This window comes from Acinonyx jubatus, chromosome F2, assembly GCF_027475565.1.
Source record: "Acinonyx jubatus isolate Ajub_Pintada_27869175 chromosome F2, VMU_Ajub_asm_v1.0, whole genome shotgun sequence".
NCBI lineage: Eukaryota > Metazoa > Chordata > Mammalia > Carnivora > Felidae > Acinonyx > Acinonyx jubatus.
In genome coordinates this window covers 38,709,629-38,732,111 of record NC_069394.1, presented here as the reverse complement: position 1 = coordinate 38,732,111, position 22,483 = coordinate 38,709,629, and the positions used below count along the sequence as shown (strand labels likewise).

Sequence of the window (22,483 nt, the reverse complement as noted above, 5' to 3'; positions counted from 1 at the left end):
AGGTACCCTTGCTGTGGTCTTACCTCTCACTCTCACGGTTACGCTGCCCTGTACTGAGGACGAGACTGAGGCAGCGCCTTGCCCTGCGGCGTGGAGGTCTGCTTCCTAGGGCTGGGCCTGCTTCTGTGGGAGGGGTCCTAGAGACGGGCCACTCTGGGGAAGGTCAGACTCAGGAGCCCAAGGGCTACCCTAGGGCGGCCCTTGCTTCCTTGTGGCAAGGGGAGGGTGCTGGCGGGGATCTGGGCCAAAAGCTGCAGAGCACTGGGAATTCTAGTCCAGCCACCACAGGTAGGTCTGTGGAAGCCTTGTCAAGACCTGATACTCCCCGGCTTGACTTTGAAGGGAAGCAGCTCTGAGCAAAGGTAAATGGGGTGTTGTAATCTGTTCAGGCTGCTATAGCAAAGTACCATGGGTTGGGATTTTCTCACAGTTCAGGAGGCTGTAGGTCCAAGGTCAAGGTGCCAGCGTGGTCAGGTTCTGGTAAGAACCCTCTTCTTGGCTTGTGGATGGCCGCCTTCTTGCTGTGTCTTCACATGGTGGTGGGTGAGGAGAGAATAAGCTCAAAGGGCACTAATCCCATCATGGGGTCTCCACCTCGGCTAAACCTAACTACTTCCCCAAAACCCCACCTCAAATGCCACCACACTGGGGGAGAAGGGCTTCAACATATGAATTTGGCAGGGAGGGTGGGGGAGGGGGGCACAATTCAGTCCATAGCAGGGAATGAGGGGAGAGGACCACCCTCACCCTCAATGTATTGTAAGTTCGATGGAGCAGAAGGAAGCTTAGAGGTCTTGCATTTCTTTTGTGGTAAAGAAGCAGAGGAAGGAAACTGGTGCCTCCAAGCTGGCCCTGAGGTTCGGTGGAAGAGTCAGGAATAGAACCTGGGTCCCCTGATTCAGGACCTCTTGCCCAGATTGAGATGCCCTGTAAAAGTAGGTCTCACTTCAGCTATTTTTTTGGTTTGTCTCAGCAAAAGCCATTACAGAGTCAGCAAATGATTGGCTGCTCCTAGTTTTATTATAAAAAAATGCCAGAAAATGGTGTAATTCTATCTCCCGGGCCTCGTTACCCTCTTGGCAGGCCCCTGTGGCTCTCCTCCCTCTGGGGTGGGGTTGGTTCGACAACCTCCTACGTGGAACCGCAGACACAGGATTGCCATCTGTCATCACCGCAGAGGTGCGAGTCCCCGGAACACGTGACCTTATGATCGCTGTACCACAGACATCCGTGACTCATCGGATGTGGGATCCAGATGTGAGCGCTCAGCCCGCATCCGGACACAGGGCTGCTAGATGTGGGTCCTAAAAACCTAAAAACCTGTGCTTTGTCCCGAAATGTGTCATCCTCCTGATCACAAATTGTAGATCTCATTCACGCTGAGGGTTTAATTACACGTGTGGACCTGCCTCCTGAAGGTTGAAAGGTAGAGGAGGCTGCTGTTGGAGGGAAAACGTTTTCTTCCCACATCCTGAGATTTCTCGAATGTCTTCTCATCCATTTCCTGTAAGTGATGGTTCCCAATAGAATTTGTCCTCGCTCTCGTCTCTGGATTTAGTCTGGGTACTTCTGTAAGCTCTTGGTCCGTTTGTTCCCATTCTCCACGGGTGTTTACCCTGTACCCTCAGTGGGCTGGGCGCATCACGCTGGGCGCTGAGCTTCTCTGGAGTTGATGCCGGTTCAGTTTCTGCCCTGACAGAGTTTAAAGTTTTTTAGGGAAGAAAGATATTAGAAACCTCTCTCGTGATGTGGAAAGAAGAGGTACCACAGAAGGGTGCCCCGGGGCGGGGGGGGGGGGGGGCCTCAGCTAGTCTAGAGAAAGTTTCTGCAGAAAGAGCTGTTTGATGTGACAGCTGGAGATTGAAGGAGAGAGCAAGCCAGAGATGGGGGGGTATTATGGACCGAATGTTTGCATCCTCCTAAACTCATATGTTGAAATCTTAACCGCCAAAGGTGATGATATTAGAAGGCGGGGCTTTGGGGGTGATGAGATCCTAAGCATGGGAGGGCCTTCATGAATGGGATTAGTGCCCTAATAAACCAGATCTCACAGAGGCCCCCCAGCCCCTCCTGCCATGTGAGGATACTAGGGGAAGTCTACAGCCTGGGAGAGAGTCCTCACACAACCACACTGGGACCCTGATCTCAGACTTACAGCCTCCAGAACTGTGAGCTATAGATTTCTGCTGTTTCCCAGCCACCCAGTCTGTGGCGTTTTGGTTTAGCAGCTGGAACAGCCGAAGACAGAGGAGGAAGAGCATCCCAGGCACAGGAAACAGCATGTAGAGGCCCAGGTGCAGAGAGTGAACTGGAGGAAGTTGAGTGTTCGGAGTACTGAGTACCGAGCATTGAGTGCCAGAGGGTGGCGGGTGAGAACCGGACCTGGAAGGATAGGAGGGGACAGATCACCGGCAGCGTTTAGACTTCCACTAAACTGTTTGGAGGCCTGGCCTCCCTTGAGAAAACTATTTTCTTTTGTCTCCTGCGAACCTCCCAGTCTGAGTAGACTCCACCGAGCCAGGATGACCACTGCATGTGCCACTGGAAACACGGGGGTGGTGGATTTGTGGTCTAATCACACCTTTGCCCCCAGCCCAGCTGACACGATTCACCTCTGCAGAGGGACCCTGGGAGAGTCACTTCCCGTCTCTGGTCATTGGCTTTCTCAACTGTAAAATAAAAGGCTGGACCTGTTTATCGCCCAGGCCCCTTCCAGCCCAAAGATGAGGATAGTGCTCCAGAAACACCTGCTGAATGAATGATCTCCTTGCTGGGGTACCCACCGTTCTCCCGGGGCTGAAGTCACCCCATGGTCATGAGTCAGGGATGGTGGCTCGCTTTGCCTGTTGCTGAACTACTGGAGTCCTTTCCTATAGGGGAGTGTCTGGCTCTGGGCAGAAGCTGACTCCAAGCTGGTTTCCAGACTTGGTTGAATAGGAAGCAGCTAGAACCCGAGCTCAGGAAGGTGACTACAGCCCATCTTCGGCATTTTCTTTTTCTTTTTTAAAGTTTTATTCCTTTAGGTAATCTCTACACCCAACATGGGGCTCCAACACCAGACCCCAAGATCAAGAGTTGGATGCTCCTCTGACGGAACCAGCTGGGTGCCCCCCACATTTTGGCGTTTTCTAATTTACCACAGGTGGTTCCTTAATTTACGAGTGACCCAGAACATCCCTGACATGCAGAAACTGGACATCTTGTTGAGGAAATGTGAAGGGTACACTTTGCAAGGCTAGTGTAGGGGAGAGAGTGAGGCCCACCAGCATCCACCCTCCGCAGGGTTCTCGTTTAAAACATCTACACCCGGGGCTCCTGGAGGGCTCAGTCAGTTGGCCTTGGACTTCGGCTCAGGTCACGATCTCACAGTTCGTCAGTTTGAGCCCCACGTCAAGCTCTGTGCTAACAGAGCAGAACCTGCTTGGGATTCTCTCTCTCCCTCTCTCTCTGCCCCTCCCCCACTCACACTCTGTGTGTGTGTCTCTCTCTCTCTCTCTCTCTCTGTCTCTCAAAAATAAGTAAACATTTAAAAAATTAAAATAAAATAAAACATCTACACTAAACCCCTGGGAGGAGGGTCTTGTTACCCTTGATTTTCAGAGTAGAAAACTGAGAAAATGTCTCCTGTTACTCACCGGGTATTTACAGGGCCTGTTGTGCGTCAGGCCTTGCGCTGGGTGCTGGGAGATGAAGGGAAGGGCAGGTACGGTCTGTGGTCCCTTGATCAGAGCCCATGGGAACACAGTCCGATGAGGAGGCGGGCGAAAACCTAAACCAGCATATGACTACCTGTTCAGTGACAGTGGTGACGTTACCAGAGAGGCAGATGCCTGCTGCTTGGAGGCCCTGTGTGGGGAGGTCCGGGAAGACCTCCAGAGATGGTGGGGGAGGAAGGAGAGGCAGATGGCCGTGCAGACCACAGTGGTGGGAGGGCCCTGGCTTGGTACTGAGGTCCGCACTGAAAGACGGCGCTCAGAGCTGGGGAGGGCGGGCAAGATGAAGCTGAGGGGAAGGTCCTGGGAACCTTGCCAAGGATCCTGTGTCTTTTCTGAAGATCCTCAGGGTCTCAAGCAGAAGGAGGGAGTGATGGGAGAAGATGCGCCTTTTAGAAAGAGGACTCAGGACGAGACCAGAGGGTGTAAAAGGTGTGTGGGAACAAGTTAGTAGATGATGCAGCAGCCCAAGAGGAAGACAGTGGTGCTTGGTTCGTGGTGGTCGAGGTGTAGAGTAATCTAGACACTTAAGAGGGTCTCTGAGCATAAGGTCTGAGTCTGCTGCCACATCCCACCCCTGGTAGTTTATTGGCATCATCTGTGGGGCTTTTAAAACAGCCAGGCATCCAGGAAGCACCCTAGCCTCCCTGAAGCAGAGAGCATCTTACGCTGATGTAACCTCATTAGAAGACAATTTGGAAATGCTCTTACCTTTTAACTAGACATTTCTGCTTCTGGATATTTATCTTTCAGATATACCTTCACATTGCATGTAAAACCATGTGCACAAGAATATCCACTGCAGTGATGTTCATAATGCTAGAAGACTAGGCACCACCTAAATGCCCATCCAATAAAACATTGATTAAATGAATTATGGTCCGTGCTTTAGAAGTAATGAGGTAGGGGCACCTGAGTGAGCATCCGGCTCTTGATTTTGGTTCAGGTCATGATCCCAGGGTGGTGGGATCGAGCCCCACATCAGGCTCCACAGAGTGTGGAGCCTGCTTAGAATTCTCTCTCTCTCTCTCTCTCTCTCTGTCTCTCTCTCTCTCTCTCTCTCTCTCTCTCTCTCTCCCCCCACCACCTCCTGCCCCTCTCCCCCACTTACACTCTCTCTCTCAAAAAATTTTTTGTAATTTATTTTTTATTTTTTTATTTTTAAATATTTATTTTTGAGACAGAGACAGAGAGCATGAGCAGTGGACGGGTAGAGAGAGAGGGAAACACAGAATCTGAGACAGGCTCCAGGCTCCTTGCTGTCAACACAGAGCCCAATGCAGGGCTTGAACTCACAAACCATGAGATCATGACCTGAGCTAAAGTAGGACGCTTAACCTACTGAGCCACCCGGGTGTCCCCCCACCCCCGCCCCAAGAATTTTTAAAAAAAAAATTTTTTTTTTCAACATTTATTTATTTTTGGGACAGAGAGAGACAGAGCATGAACGGGGGAGGGGCAGAGAGAGAGGGAGACACAGAATCGGAAACAGGCTCCAGGCTCTGAGCCATCAGCCCAGAGCCTGACGCGGGGCTCTAACTCACGGCCGCGAGATCGTGACCTGACTGAAGTCGGACGCTTAACCAACTGCGCCACCCAGGCGCCCCAAGAATTTTTTTAAAAAAGTAACGATGTAGACTATCAAAGGTGAGAGAAAAGCATGCTCTTCGTTGTAAACACTTTGTTTCCCATAAGAATTTTTATTTAAATTTTAACTTATTTTTAGAATAGATCAGTGGTTTACATGGTTGAAAAGTCAAAATAATACAAAAAGACATACACTAAGAAGGTTTGCTCCCCCTCTTGCCTTTCCATCCCATTCCCTACCTCCAGTTCCTATCCATACGTGGTGGTAGCCAGCCTCCAAGATGGCAGCCGGAGATCCCCATCTCCTGGGATTCACACACTTGTGTAGTCCCCTCCTTCACTGTTGGTCTGTGTGACCAATAGCATATGGAAAGAATGATGGCTTGTCACTTCTCAAATTAAGTTATAAAAGACACTGTGGCTGCTATAGTGAGTGTTCTCTTGTTTCTTGGATCATTCAGTTTGGGGGAAGCCTTGTTGTAAGCTGCCCCGTGGAGAGGTCCACGTGCTGAGGAACTGAAGCCTCCAGCTAATAGCCAGTGAGAAAACTAATCCTGCCAATAAAGACGTGAGTGTGCTCAGAAGCACGTCCTATAGCTTCACTAGAGCCTTGAGATCACTGCAGCCCCAGCCAACAGCTTGACTGCAGGCTCATGAGAGGCCCTGAGTCAGGACTGCCCCGATAAGCCGCTCCTAGATTCTAGACCCCCAGAAACTATGTGAGATAAGAAATGTTATTTATTTTAAGCTGCTAGGTTTTGGGTAACTTGTTCCATAGCGACAGATAGCTAATACACCATTTTCATTCGTTTGTTCTTTATGAAGATGTTTCTTTATGTGAGTAAAAGCCAATATATTATTTCCTCCCTTTTCTTACACACACAAAAAATGGTATACTGTATATACCCCATTCTATGACTTTTTTTTCTTCACTCAACGCTATATTGGACATTTCATACCATTACATAGAGAACGTTCTCATTCTTTTTGCGGCTGCTTACTGAATATTTACTCAGCTGGTCCCATATTGCTGGGTGCTTGGGTTGCTTCCCCCTTGTCATTATTACAAACAGTGCTGCCTCAAACAACTTGAAAGTATATCTCTTCATATGGTACAAGGGTATCTGTAGGAGAGAATTCCAGAAGCAAAGTTGCTAGGTCAGAGGTACATTTTGTAACTTTGACAGATATTGCCAGACACCCCTCCTTAGGGGAAGTATGCCCTTTAATACATTTGCATTCTGAATCGTGTGTCTGTTTTGCCTTTAAAAAAATCTCTGCCGGTGATTCTGAGGCTCGTGTGAGATGGAGAACTCACCACTGCTCTACGCTTAACTGATCAGATGCTCCGAAGGGGCAAGGAGGGAAAAGGTTAAAAACCCAAACTCTGCACATGCTTTAAAAGCATGCACCCAATAAGGTTTCAAACAGCTGCTAATAGGAATACCCAGGAGAACTCAGAAGCTGGGCCGGGAGCTCCTGTGATGGTCTATAGCCAAGGGTGACGTAGACAGTGGCTTTGGGCTCAGCGGGCTCCTGATAAAGGAAAGCAGCTCCCATCTGCCGGGGGCAGGTGCGGACCACCATGACTCAGGCGGTATGTGGGAAGACTCAGCCACTCTTCTCAATGGCAGCCTGACATGAAGCTCAGAGGACAGGACAGGGCATGCGGGGGGAAGCTCCAGAAAGAAGAGGTGTGGTGGGTTGAGGGGGTGAGTATTTGTCTGGATTATGGCTTGACAACGCTGGACTGAAAGAGTTATAGCTATTTTATTATGTTGGAAGATGGAGTATTCTTGATATAAATTTACGGTGGAAAAAAATGCTCACCTCCACAGCCAGCCAGCTGTCTGTATTATGGATCACTCAATTATATTTCCACTCAACACTATGTGAGGAACTACCCCAAGCCATCGGGGAGTGTTCTGCATTAATCAAGAGTCTAGATTGTGCTCAGAGAAGTAAGTCATTTTCAGAGCAAACGGGACAGCCCAGCTCTGCTTCGACTCTCTTCTGCAGTTATCATTTTAGTTACTGCAACATTTTCCCATCGGTCAAAGGTTCTGGCAGCACTTCCGCCCAAAGGAAGACATAGGCAAATTTCCCTCCATGTTTGAAAGCTCACTTTAGGAGACAGCAATGCAGTGTCGTTGGGGAAAACGTGCAATTTATTGTCAGAAGATTACATTTTGAGTCTTGGCGGTATCACTTAGTAGCAATTGACGTTGGCAAGCCATTAACCTTCCCAAACTTCGGCTCCCAGCTGGTAAGTGAGAATAACAACAGCTGCCTTCACTACCCCACAGGGTGCTTCTCAGGACTCCCCTCCGAAAAAGAAATACTGCAAAAATGGCTTAGAAATAACTGTGCGGTCTGTGACTGATTATAGCAGTGATTATGTACTTCAGAGCCTTTATTTAACCACGTCAGTGCCTCTCCATTGTAAAATTCTTCTCGATCTGAAATGATTGGCGTCGACTCTCGGAACTGGGTGTCATTCTTATAAAAAGTCACTTCCCACATGTCCTCAGTGTCAGACTTCTCCAACATCAGCTTGGTTTGCACAGATGCACTAACAGAAGCCACGCCAGCCATGTGGACGGCAAAGCCATTCGTTCTGCTGTGTCCCACAAGCTCAGCGATCCGTGACTCTTCCGTCACATCCATGTGAAGGTGGTCCCTTCATATCATCCCATCAGCAAAGCGTGTGGGCTCTACCTTCAGTAATCAGCCAACAGTCTGACCACGTGCCACCATCCTGGTCGGGGCCACCAGGCATATTGTGGGAGGTTTCTTCCAGCTTTCCGTCCTCCATCTTCGCCCATGCCGAGGGCTCCTTTTTTTTTTTTTTTTAATTTTTTTTAATGTGTATTTATTTTTGAGACAGAGGGAGACAGAGCGCAAGTGGGGGAGGGGCAGAGAGAGAGGGAAACACAGAATCCGAAGTGGGCTCCAGGCTCCAAGCTGTCAGCACAGAGCCCAATGCAGTGCTCGAACTCACAGACCACGAGATCATGACCCGAGCTGAAGTCAGGCGCTTTACCAACTGAGCCACCCAGGTGCCCCGGCTCCTTTTATAACAAAGCCACTCGTGTCCCTGCACTGCTTAAAATCCGCCAGGGCCCCTTTCTCACTCAGATCCCCCTGCTGCCTGCGAATCCCACATGGTCTGTCACGTCTGGCCTCACTGGCCTTGTCGCCTGCCAGGCTTGCATTGCTGGGGTCACGCTAGTCTCTTTGCCTTTCTTAAAACATGCCACACACACTCCTACCTCTGCAGTTTGCAAATGCTGTTCTTTGCTGAGGGTGCGGTTCTCTCCAGGTACACACACTCACTGGTCTCATCAGGGCTCTGCTGAGTGTCACTGTAGCTGACTGCAGCGGGACTTCTAGCCCGGGCACGTTCTCACTCCCTTATCCTGCTTTTCTCCGTGGCGCTTTGCCCCTCGGATACATAGATTTGTCTGTCTCCCCCCTTCCCTTCCCACACCTGCTGTTCAATATAAGCTTCTCAACAGAAGAAACTTTGTTTTATTCCTTTTGTTAAATCCCCAGAGCCTAGGAGGGTGCCTGAATGGGAGTAGGGGCTCGGGAAGTAGTTGATGACTGAATGGACAAGGGTGACACATATGTGCATACATGAGTAGATATGTAGATAAGTTCATGTTACCGTCATATATGATAGCCAGTGAAGTTTAACTTATTTTCTAGTATTTATAAGCCATTTATATCTCTCCTGTTATGAATGGTATTTCATGTCTTTTGTTCATTTTTCCTATGGAGACGATTTTGTCTTATTCACTATATATGAACAATTTTTGTTCGTAGACACGTTTTCTGTTTTGAAACATGCATTGTGGGATAAGACACTGCTTTAATTTAAGGTGTCTAAAATGTCTTTTAAGATTGAATAAGTCACTGATGTATGTATGAATCATTTCCTTCTTCTGTTTTTCTTATTCCAACTGGATTCTCAGAATTGGACCCCTGTGCTCTGGGCGACCATGGTTGTGAACATTCGTGTGTGAGCAGGGGAGACTCTTTTGTGTGCCAGTGCTTTGAAGGCTATATACTCCGGGAAGATGGGAAAACCTGCAAAAGTAAGTTTCTGCTGGAGTTGCCTCACATTCCTGTGTCTGCTCTTTGCATGAATTCCGCCTTCCTGATCTCTGTTTAAATCAGTTATCCCCCAGAGCCAATGCCACACGACTACTAAATGTAATGTGGGGTCCTGGATGGAATCAGAAAAAAGGTAAAAACTAAGGAAATGTAAACCAACCAGGGACTTTAGTTGGTATTCATGTATCAGTATTGGTCCATTTATTGTAACAAATGTATCACACTAATGTAAGATACCCACACTAGTGGAACTGGATATGGAGTCTGTAGGAACTCTCTGGGCTATCTTCCCAGGTTCTCTAAATCTAAAACTGTTCTAAAAAATGAAGTCTGTTGAAAGAAAACAAACAAACACATGGACGAATGAAAAAAGTCAATGCTAGAGCTACAAGTGAAGTTGCTTATTTATACCCTGTGGCAAGAAGCAGTGATTTAGCGGTTATGCTCTAATAGAAAGACAGTCTGAAATCCAAGAAATCCCAAGATCATTTATTAGCTGGACAAGTTGCTTAACTTCTCTGAGCTTCTCTTTGCTTATCTTCTTTTTTTTAAGTTTATGTATTTATTTTTGAGGGAGAGACAGAGAGACAGACAGAGAATCCCAAATGGACTCCACGCTGTTAACACAGAGCTGGATGAAGGGCTCAGACTCATGAACTGTGAGATCCTGACCTGAGCCAAAATCAAGAGTTGGACGCCTGACTGAGCCACCCACGTGCCCCTGTTCATCTTTAATAATATTGTTATTGCTGGTAGCACGAATCTCTCACAGAGACTACCTTATGATGAGTTTATTCTTACATCCCAGAAAGCAAAGTCTCTTCGAGGGGCCATGATACGCCTCTGTTTAACCCAAAGGGGAGCGTGTAACTCTGAGCAAATGATTTTCATTCCTATCGGTCATTTTCTCCACAAGCTTCTCAAAGCACTTTACAAAGAGCAACTCGTCTTGATAGATTTGAAGAAAACGTAGGTAACTGGAATTATTACAGGAAACATAAGGCTCCAAGAGGTTAAGTGATTCTCTAAAGTCATGTGTCAGGGACAAAGCCAAAATTAGATTTCAATGCCACTAATCTAAATTGAGGTTTAATCTTCTAAGTAATCATGACATACCAAAGGTGTTTCCTTTTGATATCAGAAACTGCATCTGCAGAAAGCTGATGATTGAATGAATTTAATGAGACACCGAAGTAGGTGCTGGTGAGTGGCGGGGGGGGGGGTGGTGATACTGAGGAAGTTTGAAGAAGCTAAATTAGAGCCACTGAACTTCATCCTTAATTTTATCTTCCTCCCATGGACCACTGAGCTCAAGGAGCCCCGGGGTATGTGGTGGCCGAGGTGGATGGATCCTCCAAGGTGAAGCCTGGGGGAAATTTCTGTTGGCAAAATTGTTGTAACTTGCTGTGCTGTCCCCAGGGAAAGATGTCTGCCAAGCCGTAGACCATGGCTGTGAGCACATTTGCGTGAACAGTGATGAGTCGTACATCTGCAAGTGCCGGGAGGGGTTCCGGCTTGCCGAGGACGGGAAACGCTGCAGAAGTAAGTGGCCTCAAGGTAGAGATGAACTTTTCCGTCTGTGGGACTTGGACAGTTACATAGCTTCATTTAATACTTAAATCTTCCTTTATAATCGATGTTACAATGACAAGTTCCTGCCTTGGGTGCTCTGAAAGTGTTTGTTGGGGAGCAGCCTTAATTCTTCAGGATTTTCTCGGTCAAGGTCCTGAGCTGTCAGGCTCTTGGCTTCTGTCCGTTTTCTCCCAGTTGCTGGCCCTTCCACAACCATTATGTGGATGCCCAGAGCCTCCCACAGAGCCTGGCTAATCATTGGACAGTTAGAATCTCTGCCAGCAATCACTATGAGGATCCAAGGATAATTACAGTGCTTTTTCTTCTTGGAAGACCTTATAAGTAAGGGTAGAGGGTGAGAGAGGGACTAAGGGATTTTATGTGGGTTTTAGATATTTTTTTAATGTTTATTCATTTTTGAGGTACAGAGAGAGACAGAGCATGAGCGGGGGAGGGGCAGAGAGAGAGGGAGACACAGAATCCGAAGCAGGCTCCAGGCTCTGAGCTGTCAGCACAGAGCCTGACGTGGGGCTTGAACTCACGGACCGTGAGATCATGACCTGAGCCAAAGTCAGACGCTCAACTGACTGAGCCACCCAGGCGCCCCTCTGTGGGTTTTATTTATCCATTTTCCTTTATCATTTTCTTCTGTATGTCACTCGGTACAGATTGTGAGAGTTTACTTAGAAGGTGTATTAGGGCTTCCCCAAAGAAACAGAACCAATAGGGTGTGTGTGTGTGTGTGTGTGTGTGTGTGTGTGTGTGTGTGTGTACGCATATTTACAGAGATAGAGGCAGATGGAGAGAGAGAGAAAATCTGATATCAGGGCAGGGTAGCAGACTGGAGACCTAGGAAGAACTGATGTTGCAGCTTTTATCCAAAGGCAGTCTCGAAGCAGAATTCCTTCTTCCTTGGGGTACAGGTGACAGGGATTCAGTCTTCTTTCTCTCTCTCTTTTTTGTTAAAAATTATTTATTTTGAGAGAGAGAGTGTGTGAGAGAGCTGGGGAGGGGCAGACAGAGAGAGAGAGAGAGAGAGAGAGAGAGAGAGAGATTCCCAAGTAGGCTCCATGCTGTCAACACAAAGCCTGATGCGGGGCTCAAACTCACGAACCATGAGATCATGACCTGAGCTGAAACCAAGAGTTGGATGCTTAACCGACGGAGTCACCCAGGCTCCCCCAGTTTTCTGTCTTTTAAAGCCTCCAAATGGTTGCATGAGGCCAGCTCTATGGACCGTATTCTGCTTTACTCAAAGTCTAATGATTGACATGTTAATCTCATCTAAAAAATACCTTCATAGCAACATCTAGACTGGTGTTCAACCAAATAGCTGGGCACCATAGCCTAGACAAGGTGACAAATGAAATGAACCATCACAGCATCCAGAGAGAGACAGATGGAGACACATGCACCCAGTGGAGTGGGCATTAGGAGAGCACAGGGCAGGGATCTTTCTCCACTGTGAGATTCTGAGCTGCTAATCCCTATTTGGGGGACTTTTGAAGCCATCTTGCTTTTATGACACTCTGCTCCAGTGGGCAGGATGGCTCTGTTTTAGTTAAGACAAAATCAGTGCATTTGCTTTTGAAATTGATTCGGGGGAATCTCCTCCCAGACTCCCTTGAGACAACTGGGGGCATCCCACATGTCAGCAAAGCCGGGTTGAGTGGAACCCACGTTCCTCATTCCTCCACTGGGAAGAGGGGCTTCTACCTTTAACAAGAGTTCTGTTGGAACGGCTGAGTCCAGGGATGCCCGTGGGACCCTGGCGGAAGTCTGCAGGCCTCCCTGCGCCCTCCTGTCTTGCCTTCACTCTGCACTGTGGGGACCACGTCCACGGCTCTGCTCCTTGTGTCTGCCCGAGCTGTTGGCTCATGATTTTATTTCTGTAAACGCAGGCGTCCACACGGACACCATTTGTTCCTGCAGCGTGTTTTTTGCTCAGTAAGTTGAGCGGTTATACACTTGTACACCGGGCACGACGCCTACTTCTTGGAATTTGGTCACTAGGTCAGACACCCCCATTCCCACTTCTTCGGGGATCTGGAGTGACTAACCCCATTCTACCGGAAGCTTTCTAGGGAGCTAACGACAGAAAAGAGCCCCAGGCTTTCATGTGATGGGGGAGGAGTGCACAGGGGACAGCTGTCTCAGCCGTGCTCTCAACTTGCCCTGTTGACCTCGGGCAACTCCACGACATTTTCTGAGTTTCTTCATGTATACACAGCTCTAATTGTGCCTGCTTTCCTCTCCTCACAGGACGTTGTGGAGCTTGAAGGGTGTGACTACTCTGAAATGTTTAAAGTACCTCACACATTAGAAATGCTCATTAATTAAGGCTGGGGTATTTGGGATATCTACGGGGAAAAATCAGTAGCTTGGGAAAATCAAAACCCAAAGCAACTTCATATGATTCCAAAAATTAATAAGAAATACAGGACACCCGCTCACCCATCTTACCATGCAGGCTTGTGGGGGCTGGGGCTTTCGGAGAGGAAACTCCTCCCTTTCCACTCCCTGTCCTGAGTATTAAAACGAAGACGGTCTAAGAATGCCTGGGTGGCTCAGTCGGTTGAACGTCTGACTTCAGCTCAGGTCATGATCTCACGGCTCGTGGGTTCAAGCCCCACGTCAGGCTCTGTGATGACAGCTCAGGGCCTGGAGCCTGCTTTGGATTCTGTGTCTCCCTCTCTCTCTGCCCCTCCCCTGCTCGTGCTCTCTGTCTCTCTCAAAAATAAATAATAAACACTAAAAAAAATTCTTAATAAAAAAGGCTTAATTCTCCTTTATAATAAGGATGGGTCTTTTAAAAATGGATTCCTTCTGTGATCTGTCCTGACTTGACCATTCAGTCCGGCTCATTCCTGCATGGATGGGGTTTCTCAACTCTCTGCATTTCCCTCAGGGAAGGATATCTGCAAATCGACCTACCACGGCTGTGAACACATTTGTGTTAATCGTGGCAACTCCTACATCTGCAAATGCTCAGAGGGATTTGTTCTAGCTGAGGATGGAAGACGGTGCAAGAGTAAGTGATCTGAACTTGGATTTCTGCTTTAATTTGGTTTGGGAGCAATTGCTCTTTGGAGTATTTTCAGGAAACAAATCCCTCACCTCTCTGCTTGTCTCATAATGGAGCTTAACTAAAGCACCTGTGGAAAAACTTTTGGTTTTAGTTGACAGCAAGTTCACTATCAGCCAAAAGGCTAGAGTAATCTTAGGGTGAATAAGAATATCTGGAAACAAAGAGGTAAGACTTGTCTTCTGCTCTGTGCCAGGGAATGACACTCAGTTCTGGGCATTGCATTTTAGGAAGAGAGAGATAGAGCAAAGTTTAAACATTAAAAAACAAACAAACAAAAAACCAATAAAACAAAAACAAAAAAAAAAACCCTCCAAGGTAGCAGAAAAAAAACTTAAGAAAATTATTTTATAATCTCAGAATAGAGAAGACCTTTCTAAACACAACATAAAACATAAAAACCATTTTTAAAAAAGAGCTGATGTATAGTGATAGATTAAAGCTGTGATACCTTTTTTTTCTTACCTATTACAGAGATCAGAAAGGTTGATGAGTCCTTATGTTGACAAAGGTCTAGTGTAATAGGCAGTCATAAAGTTATCAACTGGGTGTCTGAATTGGTACCAACATTTAGGAGGGCAGTTGGGCAATATTTTATTTTAATTTAAAGTTAGACAGTACAAGTTGGGGAGGGCCAGAGAGGGAGGGAGAGAGAGACTCCCAAGAAGGCTCCACACTGTTAGTGCAGAGCCCACAAAGCTGTGAGATCATGACCTGAGCTGAAACCAAGAATCGGACACTTAACTGACTGAGCCACCCAGGGGCCTCTGGCAATATTTTAAAGGCAATTCCACTTCTATTTGTATTATGTAAATATAGAGAGATATAGATATACACACACATACATATATACATATACATATACCCTTTTGTAATGTTTGAATTCAGTTCCAGTATATGTATTATTTTTTAGGAAAACATATTTAAAGAAAAAGGATAGTGACAAGCAAGATTTAGAAACCATCACAGTGACAATGTTCATTCAGTATGATGTCAAGTGAAAAATAAAAGAAGAAACGGGATCTTTATAGAAAAAGACCTAAGGTACCGTTCAAATGCCAAAGTGACAGTGACTTCATTCATGACCCATAACATAGCCCCAGGAAAAGAAAGAACAGTGAAGAGAAACTACAGCCCAGAAGCAGGACAGAGACACTTTCAGGGAAGCCGTGTGATTAATTAGTTAAGATCATGAGCTTTGAGTCAGGCAGACCTGGACTTTGACCCTATTCTTAGTACTTGTGTGACCTTGGACAAATTATTTAACTTCTCTGGGTCTCCGTTTCTTCAGCTATAATATGAGGATAATACCTCACAGAAATGTCATGAGAAATCAATGAGATCAGGTATTTGAAGGTTCTTAGCCCGGTGCTGGCACATACTAATTGCTTGACAAGTGGCAGCTCTTGTAATCATCAACCGCAGAGATGTCCAGAGATGGGGCTTCAATGGTGAAGTGATGACTTCTCCATCAGGAAAGGTGTTCAGGTCCGGGCTGAACTGGCTGCTGGGTAGGGATATTGTAAAGATGCAAGCAACAGGAGGGCTGCACGAGTGACTTTAACGGTCTTGTCCAACCCTGAAATTCTGGAGCTCTGTGAAAATTATGTTCTGAAAGCAAATCACAGCTCCATTGCAGTCTCCTTGACTTAACTACCAAAAGAAAATGCTCAGCTGCAGTTGGAGTGACCGTCCTGCAAACGAGTAGCCAGCAAGGGAGCTATCATTCTTCCCAGGTCTGAAAGCAAAAATCTAGCACTTCTTGCCTTGTGCTCTTCCACTCTACCTAGTGTTCTTATTTCCTGGAGAAGCCTTCTGTGCCTCTGTGCATGGAGGCTGCAGGTACTGATTTTGTTCCGTTAAGAAGAGTGTGTGGGGGAGGGGAGAAAACAGACCTACTGCTGGAAAATTATTCTAGTCTTTTTGCAGTCTGCTAGAGAGCCCTGTGCATGACTCCTGAGAGTCTTCCTTCCTTCCTTCCTTCCTTCCTTCCTTCCTTCCTTCCTTCCTTCCTTTCTTTTTTCTTCCTTCCTTCCTTCCCTTTCCTTTCCTTCCTTTCTTTTCTTTCTTTTTTTCTTCCTTCCTTTCAATTCAAGAATAGGCTATGAATGTAAATGAAGCTCTGAACTGACCTTTCTTCTTTTACTAATAAGCAATCAATAAGTTAAATAATAGGGACAAGAACTTAATGGGAAAGGAGAACTCAATCCCCCAACACGCACACATGCGCCCCCCCCCCACACACACACTGCATATTATTTGGGCCCATGCCCAGAAATAATTTTGCTTTTGTGTGTCCGTGTTTATATTGTTTCTATTGTTGTGCTCTACTTTCAAATATTAGACAACTGCTTGATATATAAAAGAGAATGTTATATCACATACTGTAGACCGTTTGAAATGAGATCATTCATTCAGGATCTGTAAATTTGTTTTATGCGGCCCTAAATAACAAAGTCTGTCCACAGCCAGATTGCTTAAGTAGTCACGTAGAGCTTTCCTGCCAACCGTCTGAGTTGCCTGAATAGCTTCCATATAGATCAAGAATTCACAGTGATGATTCATTTTTCAGCTTGAATAGGTCAGGAGGCTACTTATAGGTGTGCTCCCCAATGGGCACCACCTCTTTCATTTAATCTGCCAACAAGCATTTATTGAACAACTGCTGCGTGCCAGGTGTGGGGGTACAGAAGTGAGACCAGAGGAGGAACTTGCAGACCAGAGAGATCGACACATCCTCAGATAGCTAGTGTGCCGTGTGGACTCTGTACCATACCCTGGACTGTAAGCACTTTCATGAGGGGGATTTTGCCTTGGTCCCTCTTGCAATCCTGCCTGCTGCCTTGCGTGAAGCAGGTGCTCAAGAAGCCAATTTTCATTGAATACATTAGCCGTTATTAGAAGTACACAGAGAGAGAGTAATACAAGCTGGGTTCCTAGGGAGAACTCCCTGGAAGAGATGATGGCTGAGCTGAATTTAAGGATTTCCTTCTCTGCTGTCTGTCAGAATGCCAGCACTGGGGTGATGTCACCCTCCTGGAGGGAAGTTATAGGAATCTTTTGGAAGCTGTCAGGCCCTACAGTACTCTAGACACAGTCCCTGCCAGACTTGGCTGTCAGTGACCCAGAGTACGGTGTGGACCTGATTCCCCTGACGATTTGTGCCTCTGTTGTGTGATTTTGCTTACGAAAAACACTCTTTTTATCAATTTAACAAGCCACATGGGAAGGCAAATGTGAAAATTATCGTGGCTCCTGACTCCCACACCTTCCGCCTGCCCCGTGTATTATCTGAAGAACAAAGGTAGTTCACCAAAGTGGCTCGGCCTCCAACTGCAGCGTAGTTTTCTTCTATGTGACCCTTTAACTACCTCACCTTTCCTCTCCTTCCTGCAGGATGCACTGAAGGCCCAGTTGACCTGGTCTTCGTGATCGATGGATCCAAGAGCCTCGGAGAAGAGAATTTTGAGATTGTGAAGCAGTTTGTCACTGGCATTATAGATTCCTTGGCGATTTCCCCCAAAGCTGCTCGCGTGGGACTGCTCCAGTATTCCACGCAGGTCCGCACAGAGTTTACCCTGAGAAACTTCAGCTCAGCCAAAGACATGAAGAAAGCGGTGGCCCACATAAAATACATGGGCAAGGGCTCTATGACCGGGCTGGCCCTGAAACACATGTTTGAGAGAAGTTTTACCCAAGTAGAAGGGGCCAGACCTCTCTCCGCACGGGTGCCCAGAGTGGCCATCGTGTTCACAGATGGACGGGCTCAGGATGACGTCTCGGAATGGGCCAGTAAAGCCCAGGCCAACGGTAATAAGGGATGGAGGTGTGGCTTACATCACTTCAGGTTCGGGTTTCTTAAACTCACCGGGTGGTCAAAGGGTGGTGGGTGATAGGAGTGAGAGCCTCTGAGCACTGGGAGAGGCTTCGCGGCAAGTGCTCATTCACCTGTGCTGCACTGCCACCTAGAGGCTGTAAAGGGAGCCCGCGGGCGTCCAGGACTTGGGAGGCGGGCGTCTTGCGGGCTGTGCTGTTAGTCTAGACACCAAACACGCCTGAGTAGTCACCAACTGCGATTTCCCAGTGTGTGACCTCCAGGGGAGAGAAGCGAGTCTGCACGTGCTGTTTAACCGCAGATAGATATATGACCGTTTCCAAACACTGGTCTGGTGGCTTTAGAATCACCTCAAGAGTTCGGTAAAAATAGATTCCTGGTGGGAGGAACTTTTGCTGATACTTTTTTTTTTTTTTATACCAGTGCTTCAGGTGAACTCTGAAAGCACAATAGCCTTCTGATAGCGAACACTCTTGTGTTTGTAGGAGGCAAAAGTTAGCTTCTGAGAAAATCAAAATGTTGGAAGAGATTACCACTCTAGGCTCTTATTCAGGCAAGCACAGCCATACAAGCACAGTGCCTAAGGTGGGGGAGACGGGGCTTGAGCTCATGTGAGTTGTGCAGAGATGTGAAGTATGGCAGAGGAATACGGCCTTCCGAAAAGGAAACCCGAAAGCTAGGATGGTCGGGAGAGGTAGCGTAAGGTGAAGTGACTGGATTCCTCGGGGAGATGAGGAAACTTGAGACTTTGCAGCAGTTTGCTTGAAAGCCACTTTCTTTAAGAACTTGTTGAGGGTGCATTGCTTTAACAAGTCCTATAAGGGGGGAAAGGGTGTGCAGACCAGGCCTTCGCCTAAGACTTTACGGAGCCATTCCCTGACCAGGCACGGCACATAGGACGTGTGTGACTAATCTGAGTCCATGAACAAGGAGAGAAAGTACTAGCAATCCCGTTAGTGAACTCCATTCCTCCCCACAGAAAGGCTGGCTCACACTGACATTCAACGACGCTTTGTGAAGGAGGCCATTTTATTGGTATTGTACCTCCTCTTTCTATTGTCCAAGAATAGAACATTGACTCCTTTTCCTCTAGCCCAATAGAATAGTAGCCACAAAAAGTGTCCTGTTCTAAATCATCTGAGTGGACTGTGAAACTGGCTGCTCATACTCAGTTCCTCTGCTTCCAGACTAGCTTGCTAGAGCTCATGTCAAACCCATGAACCCCACTAGCCTGCATTTTTTAAGTTTATTTCTTTCTTTTGAGAGAGAGAACAAGTGGGGAAAGGGGCAGAGAAAGGAGAGACAAAATCCCAAACAGCGCAGAGCCTGATGCGGGGCTCGAACTCATGAACTGTGAGATCCTGACGCCAGCTGAGATCAAGAGTTGGATGCTGAGTCTGCTGCACGACCAGGTGCCCCACCTCTACCCTGCATTTTTAAAGCGCACACGGGGAAGCATCTTGTTTCCAAAGACAGTGGTTAGCCCTCTTATTTGTCCCATTAAGACCCATCTACCTTACTCTTTCCCCTACTTAAATTTCCACAAATCACCCAAAGACAGGTAAGTGGTAGGTGAAATTTGGTTCTAAAATCAACAAGATATGGGGCGCCTAGGTGGCTCAGTCAGTTAAGCATCAGACTTCATCTCGGGTCCTGATTTCATGGTTCGTGGGTTCGAGCCCCGCATCAGGCTCTGTGCTGACAGCTCAGAGCCTGGAGCCTGCTTCAGATTCTGCGTCTCCCTTTCTCTCTGCCCCTCCCCAGATCACGCTATGTCTCTCTCTCTCAAAAATAAACATTAAAAAAACTTTTTAACCAACAAGATTTACCTGAAGTGACATCCTCTGATGACTTTAATTATTCCTACGCATAACTAATATAATCTTAAAATAGTAGTTCTCCTTTTTAGGGAGTTTGATCAGGTCACTGGGCTCCTGGACAAATATGTTGAACTCACCTATTGACCTTATACAGACTTAGAACAAGACATAACTCTTTCCCCTTGGCTTAAAGAGCCATTTTTATGTGTATTTAAAATTAAAAAAAAAATCTAGCCTAATGAATTAGCCAGAGCAAGATATCAGTGCTAAAAAAAATGTTGAAAATCAGGCAGAATTTAAGTTCTTACCATGTTTTACTTTCAAGTGAAGCACCTATGGAGGAAGGCAGTCTAGTGATTTCTGTTGTTTAGAAAAGCTTTTGGAGCAATTTCATGTCCCTGTTGAAATCTAAGGTTGGTACTTGGGTTTGTTCTTTCTGTCACACTTTGGGGATTTCCACTGGTCTGCAGATTTCCCTTTTCAGTTTAGCACCCCTCATAAGGCTTTGTCCTTCCAAGAGATGTGAGTGGAGAGCAGCTTCCCCTGCCCCGCCCTCCCACCCCCTCCTTTAAGGATCCTGTCCTGTACCTTGGAGAAGTAGAATCTAGGTTAGAAGGTCATAAATTGACCTGTTTCTTAGAATTCTCCCCGAAGAGATTCCCATTTAGTAAGCCATAAGGTAGTGCTCTTTTCTACTCTATCCCTAAGGCTAATTCAGGCAGAAGCTGAAGGTTTGTTAAATGACCTTGCCCTGAGCTGAGCAACAGGTTGGTGGTCTAGCTCCCAACTTCCCCTAGAGGTTTCACCTTCCTCCCTCTTGGAAACCCCTCATTGTTTTCCGTAGGGCCAAAACAGAAATGGTGGAGAAACAAAGGGAGGGGGACATGGACCCCTCAAGTCACACCACTTAATCCCCACCTGGCTCTGGGTGCCGTACAGACAACTTCCAGACCCCGGGAGCACAGCTCTAACTACCTTGTTCTTAATTTGCTCTGCAACTTAGGTATAACTATGTATGCTGTCGGGGTAGGAAAAGCTATTGAGGAAGAACTACAAGAGATTGCCTCTGAGCCCACGGACAAGCATCTCTTCTATGCCGAAGACTTCAGTACGATGGGAGAGATAAGTGAAAAACTAAAGAAAGGCATATGTGAAGGTACTATCGCTTACCTATAGGAGAGGTCCTCACATCACACAGGACAGCATGGACCCCTGAATGAGAAATTCTCAACCTCTTCCTTCAAAGTGCTTAAAAAAGTGCCTCCCTGGTGTTCAGGGCCAGTAATGCCTGGAAACACTAAGCACAAAAAGGGGAACGGGAGAGAGAGAGGACAAAAGGAACAGCTAGAATTGATGAGTGCTTGCTGCGTGCTGAGCAGTATGATAAATCTTTTGACACACCAGTATACTTAATCCCCAGAAAACCCCCACAGAAATGATCATTTAACTACAAAACAACCATCATACACATCAGAGAGCTGATGCGCAATTTCAGGATATGCCTATGATGGAGTGGAAAGGGGTTCATATTTCAAATTTTTAAAGAATGCCTTCCTGCACGGAGCACTCCTATTTACAGAATGTAGATTCTGTTATGTCCAAGAGCTCCCTCTGCTTATCTCCACTGCACTCCTGGGCCAGGAAGCTTCTCTATAGCAGCTCTGCCCAGCTCCCCTACTTATGTCCCAGGTTCAGTCACCAGTAAAATCCCAAGCGAAATCATGTGTTTCACTCCTCTAAAGGAAAGAACAACGAGATGAAGGGGGACCCAGGGAGGAAAGGCCTTTCAAATTTCTTCTTTTTTTTTTTAATTTTTTTAGATGTTTATTTATTTTTGAGAGAGAGAAAGACAGAGTGTGAGTTGGGGAGGGGCAGAGAGAGAGGGAGACACAGAATCTGAAGCAGGCTCCAGGCTCTGAGCTGTCAGCACAGAGCCCGACACAGGGCTCGAACCCACGAACCATGAGTTCATGATCTGAGCCAAAGTCAGACGCTTAACCGACTGAGCCACTCAGGCACCCCAGGCCTTTCCAATTTCTGATGCGAGTAGATTTGATTTCACCTCTAGGCTGTTTAGTTCAAACTGGAATGTCCAGTGGAGCCTTTGCCACTAGAGCTTAGTCCTTGGACAACTTTAAGTTTCTTCCCCACCCACCTTGTAGACATGACATTTTTGGAGGCATTCTTAAGGAAGATGCACTTGAGGGGTCCAGGTTTCTCTTACTAGGGAACACCCCCAGAGTGATCTTGGATTACCCTGGGAACCAATTGCTTCTTGAAACTGGCGTCACCAAATAAAACCAAAATCCCCTGGGTTACAGCTGGTAGGTAAGGAGCTGGTCTGGGACCAGTTTCCTAAAGAGCACACATGCATGCAGACAGCTCTCACTCCTGTTGGTCATCTTTTTCCTCTCAGCTCTGGAAGACTCCGACGGAAGTCAGGACTCCCCAGCAGGGGAACTGCCAAAGAAGGCCCACCAGCCAACAGGTAAAATCCTAAAAAGCCAATAGGTAAATTTTAAAAAGCAGTGTTTCTAGAACCTTTGGTGGTTGCTTCCGCCCTCAGACAAAAGTTGTAAAGGAGTGAAAGTAAGATTTGAATTACGTTAACTATGGCTTTTTCCCCTTGGTCAGATAGGAAACATTTACTCTCCACTTTAAGCCCTATTTGGTAATAGCCTCTCTGCTGAGTCTTTTGCCACAGTATGTCCCCAAAGTAAAGCCGTGTACTGCATGCTAGGAACATCAAGTA

General features: G+C 46.8%; 1 protein-coding gene across 5 annotated transcripts in view; it reads left to right on the top strand.

Moving 5' to 3' along the window:
- Positions 1–22,483, top strand: part of MATN2 (matrilin 2) — a 132,356-nt gene that overhangs the window by 106,695 nt on the left and 3,178 nt on the right. For 2 of the 5 annotated variants that reach the window (XM_027064162.2, XM_027064160.2), the window contains exons 11-16: positions 9,278–9,400; positions 10,839–10,961; positions 13,900–14,022; positions 17,473–17,886; positions 20,735–20,887; positions 22,148–22,219. In XM_027064162.2, the coding sequence (XP_026919963.1) occupies positions 9,278–9,400; positions 10,839–10,961; positions 13,900–14,022; positions 17,473–17,886; positions 20,735–20,887; positions 22,148–22,219 (1,008 nt within the window). Of the gene's footprint in view, positions 1–9,277; positions 9,401–10,838; positions 10,977–13,899; positions 14,023–17,472; positions 17,887–20,734; positions 20,888–22,147; positions 22,220–22,483 lie in introns of all 5 variants that reach the window. The other 3 variants (XM_053208487.1, XM_053208486.1, XM_053208488.1) reach the window with 2 other exon arrangements.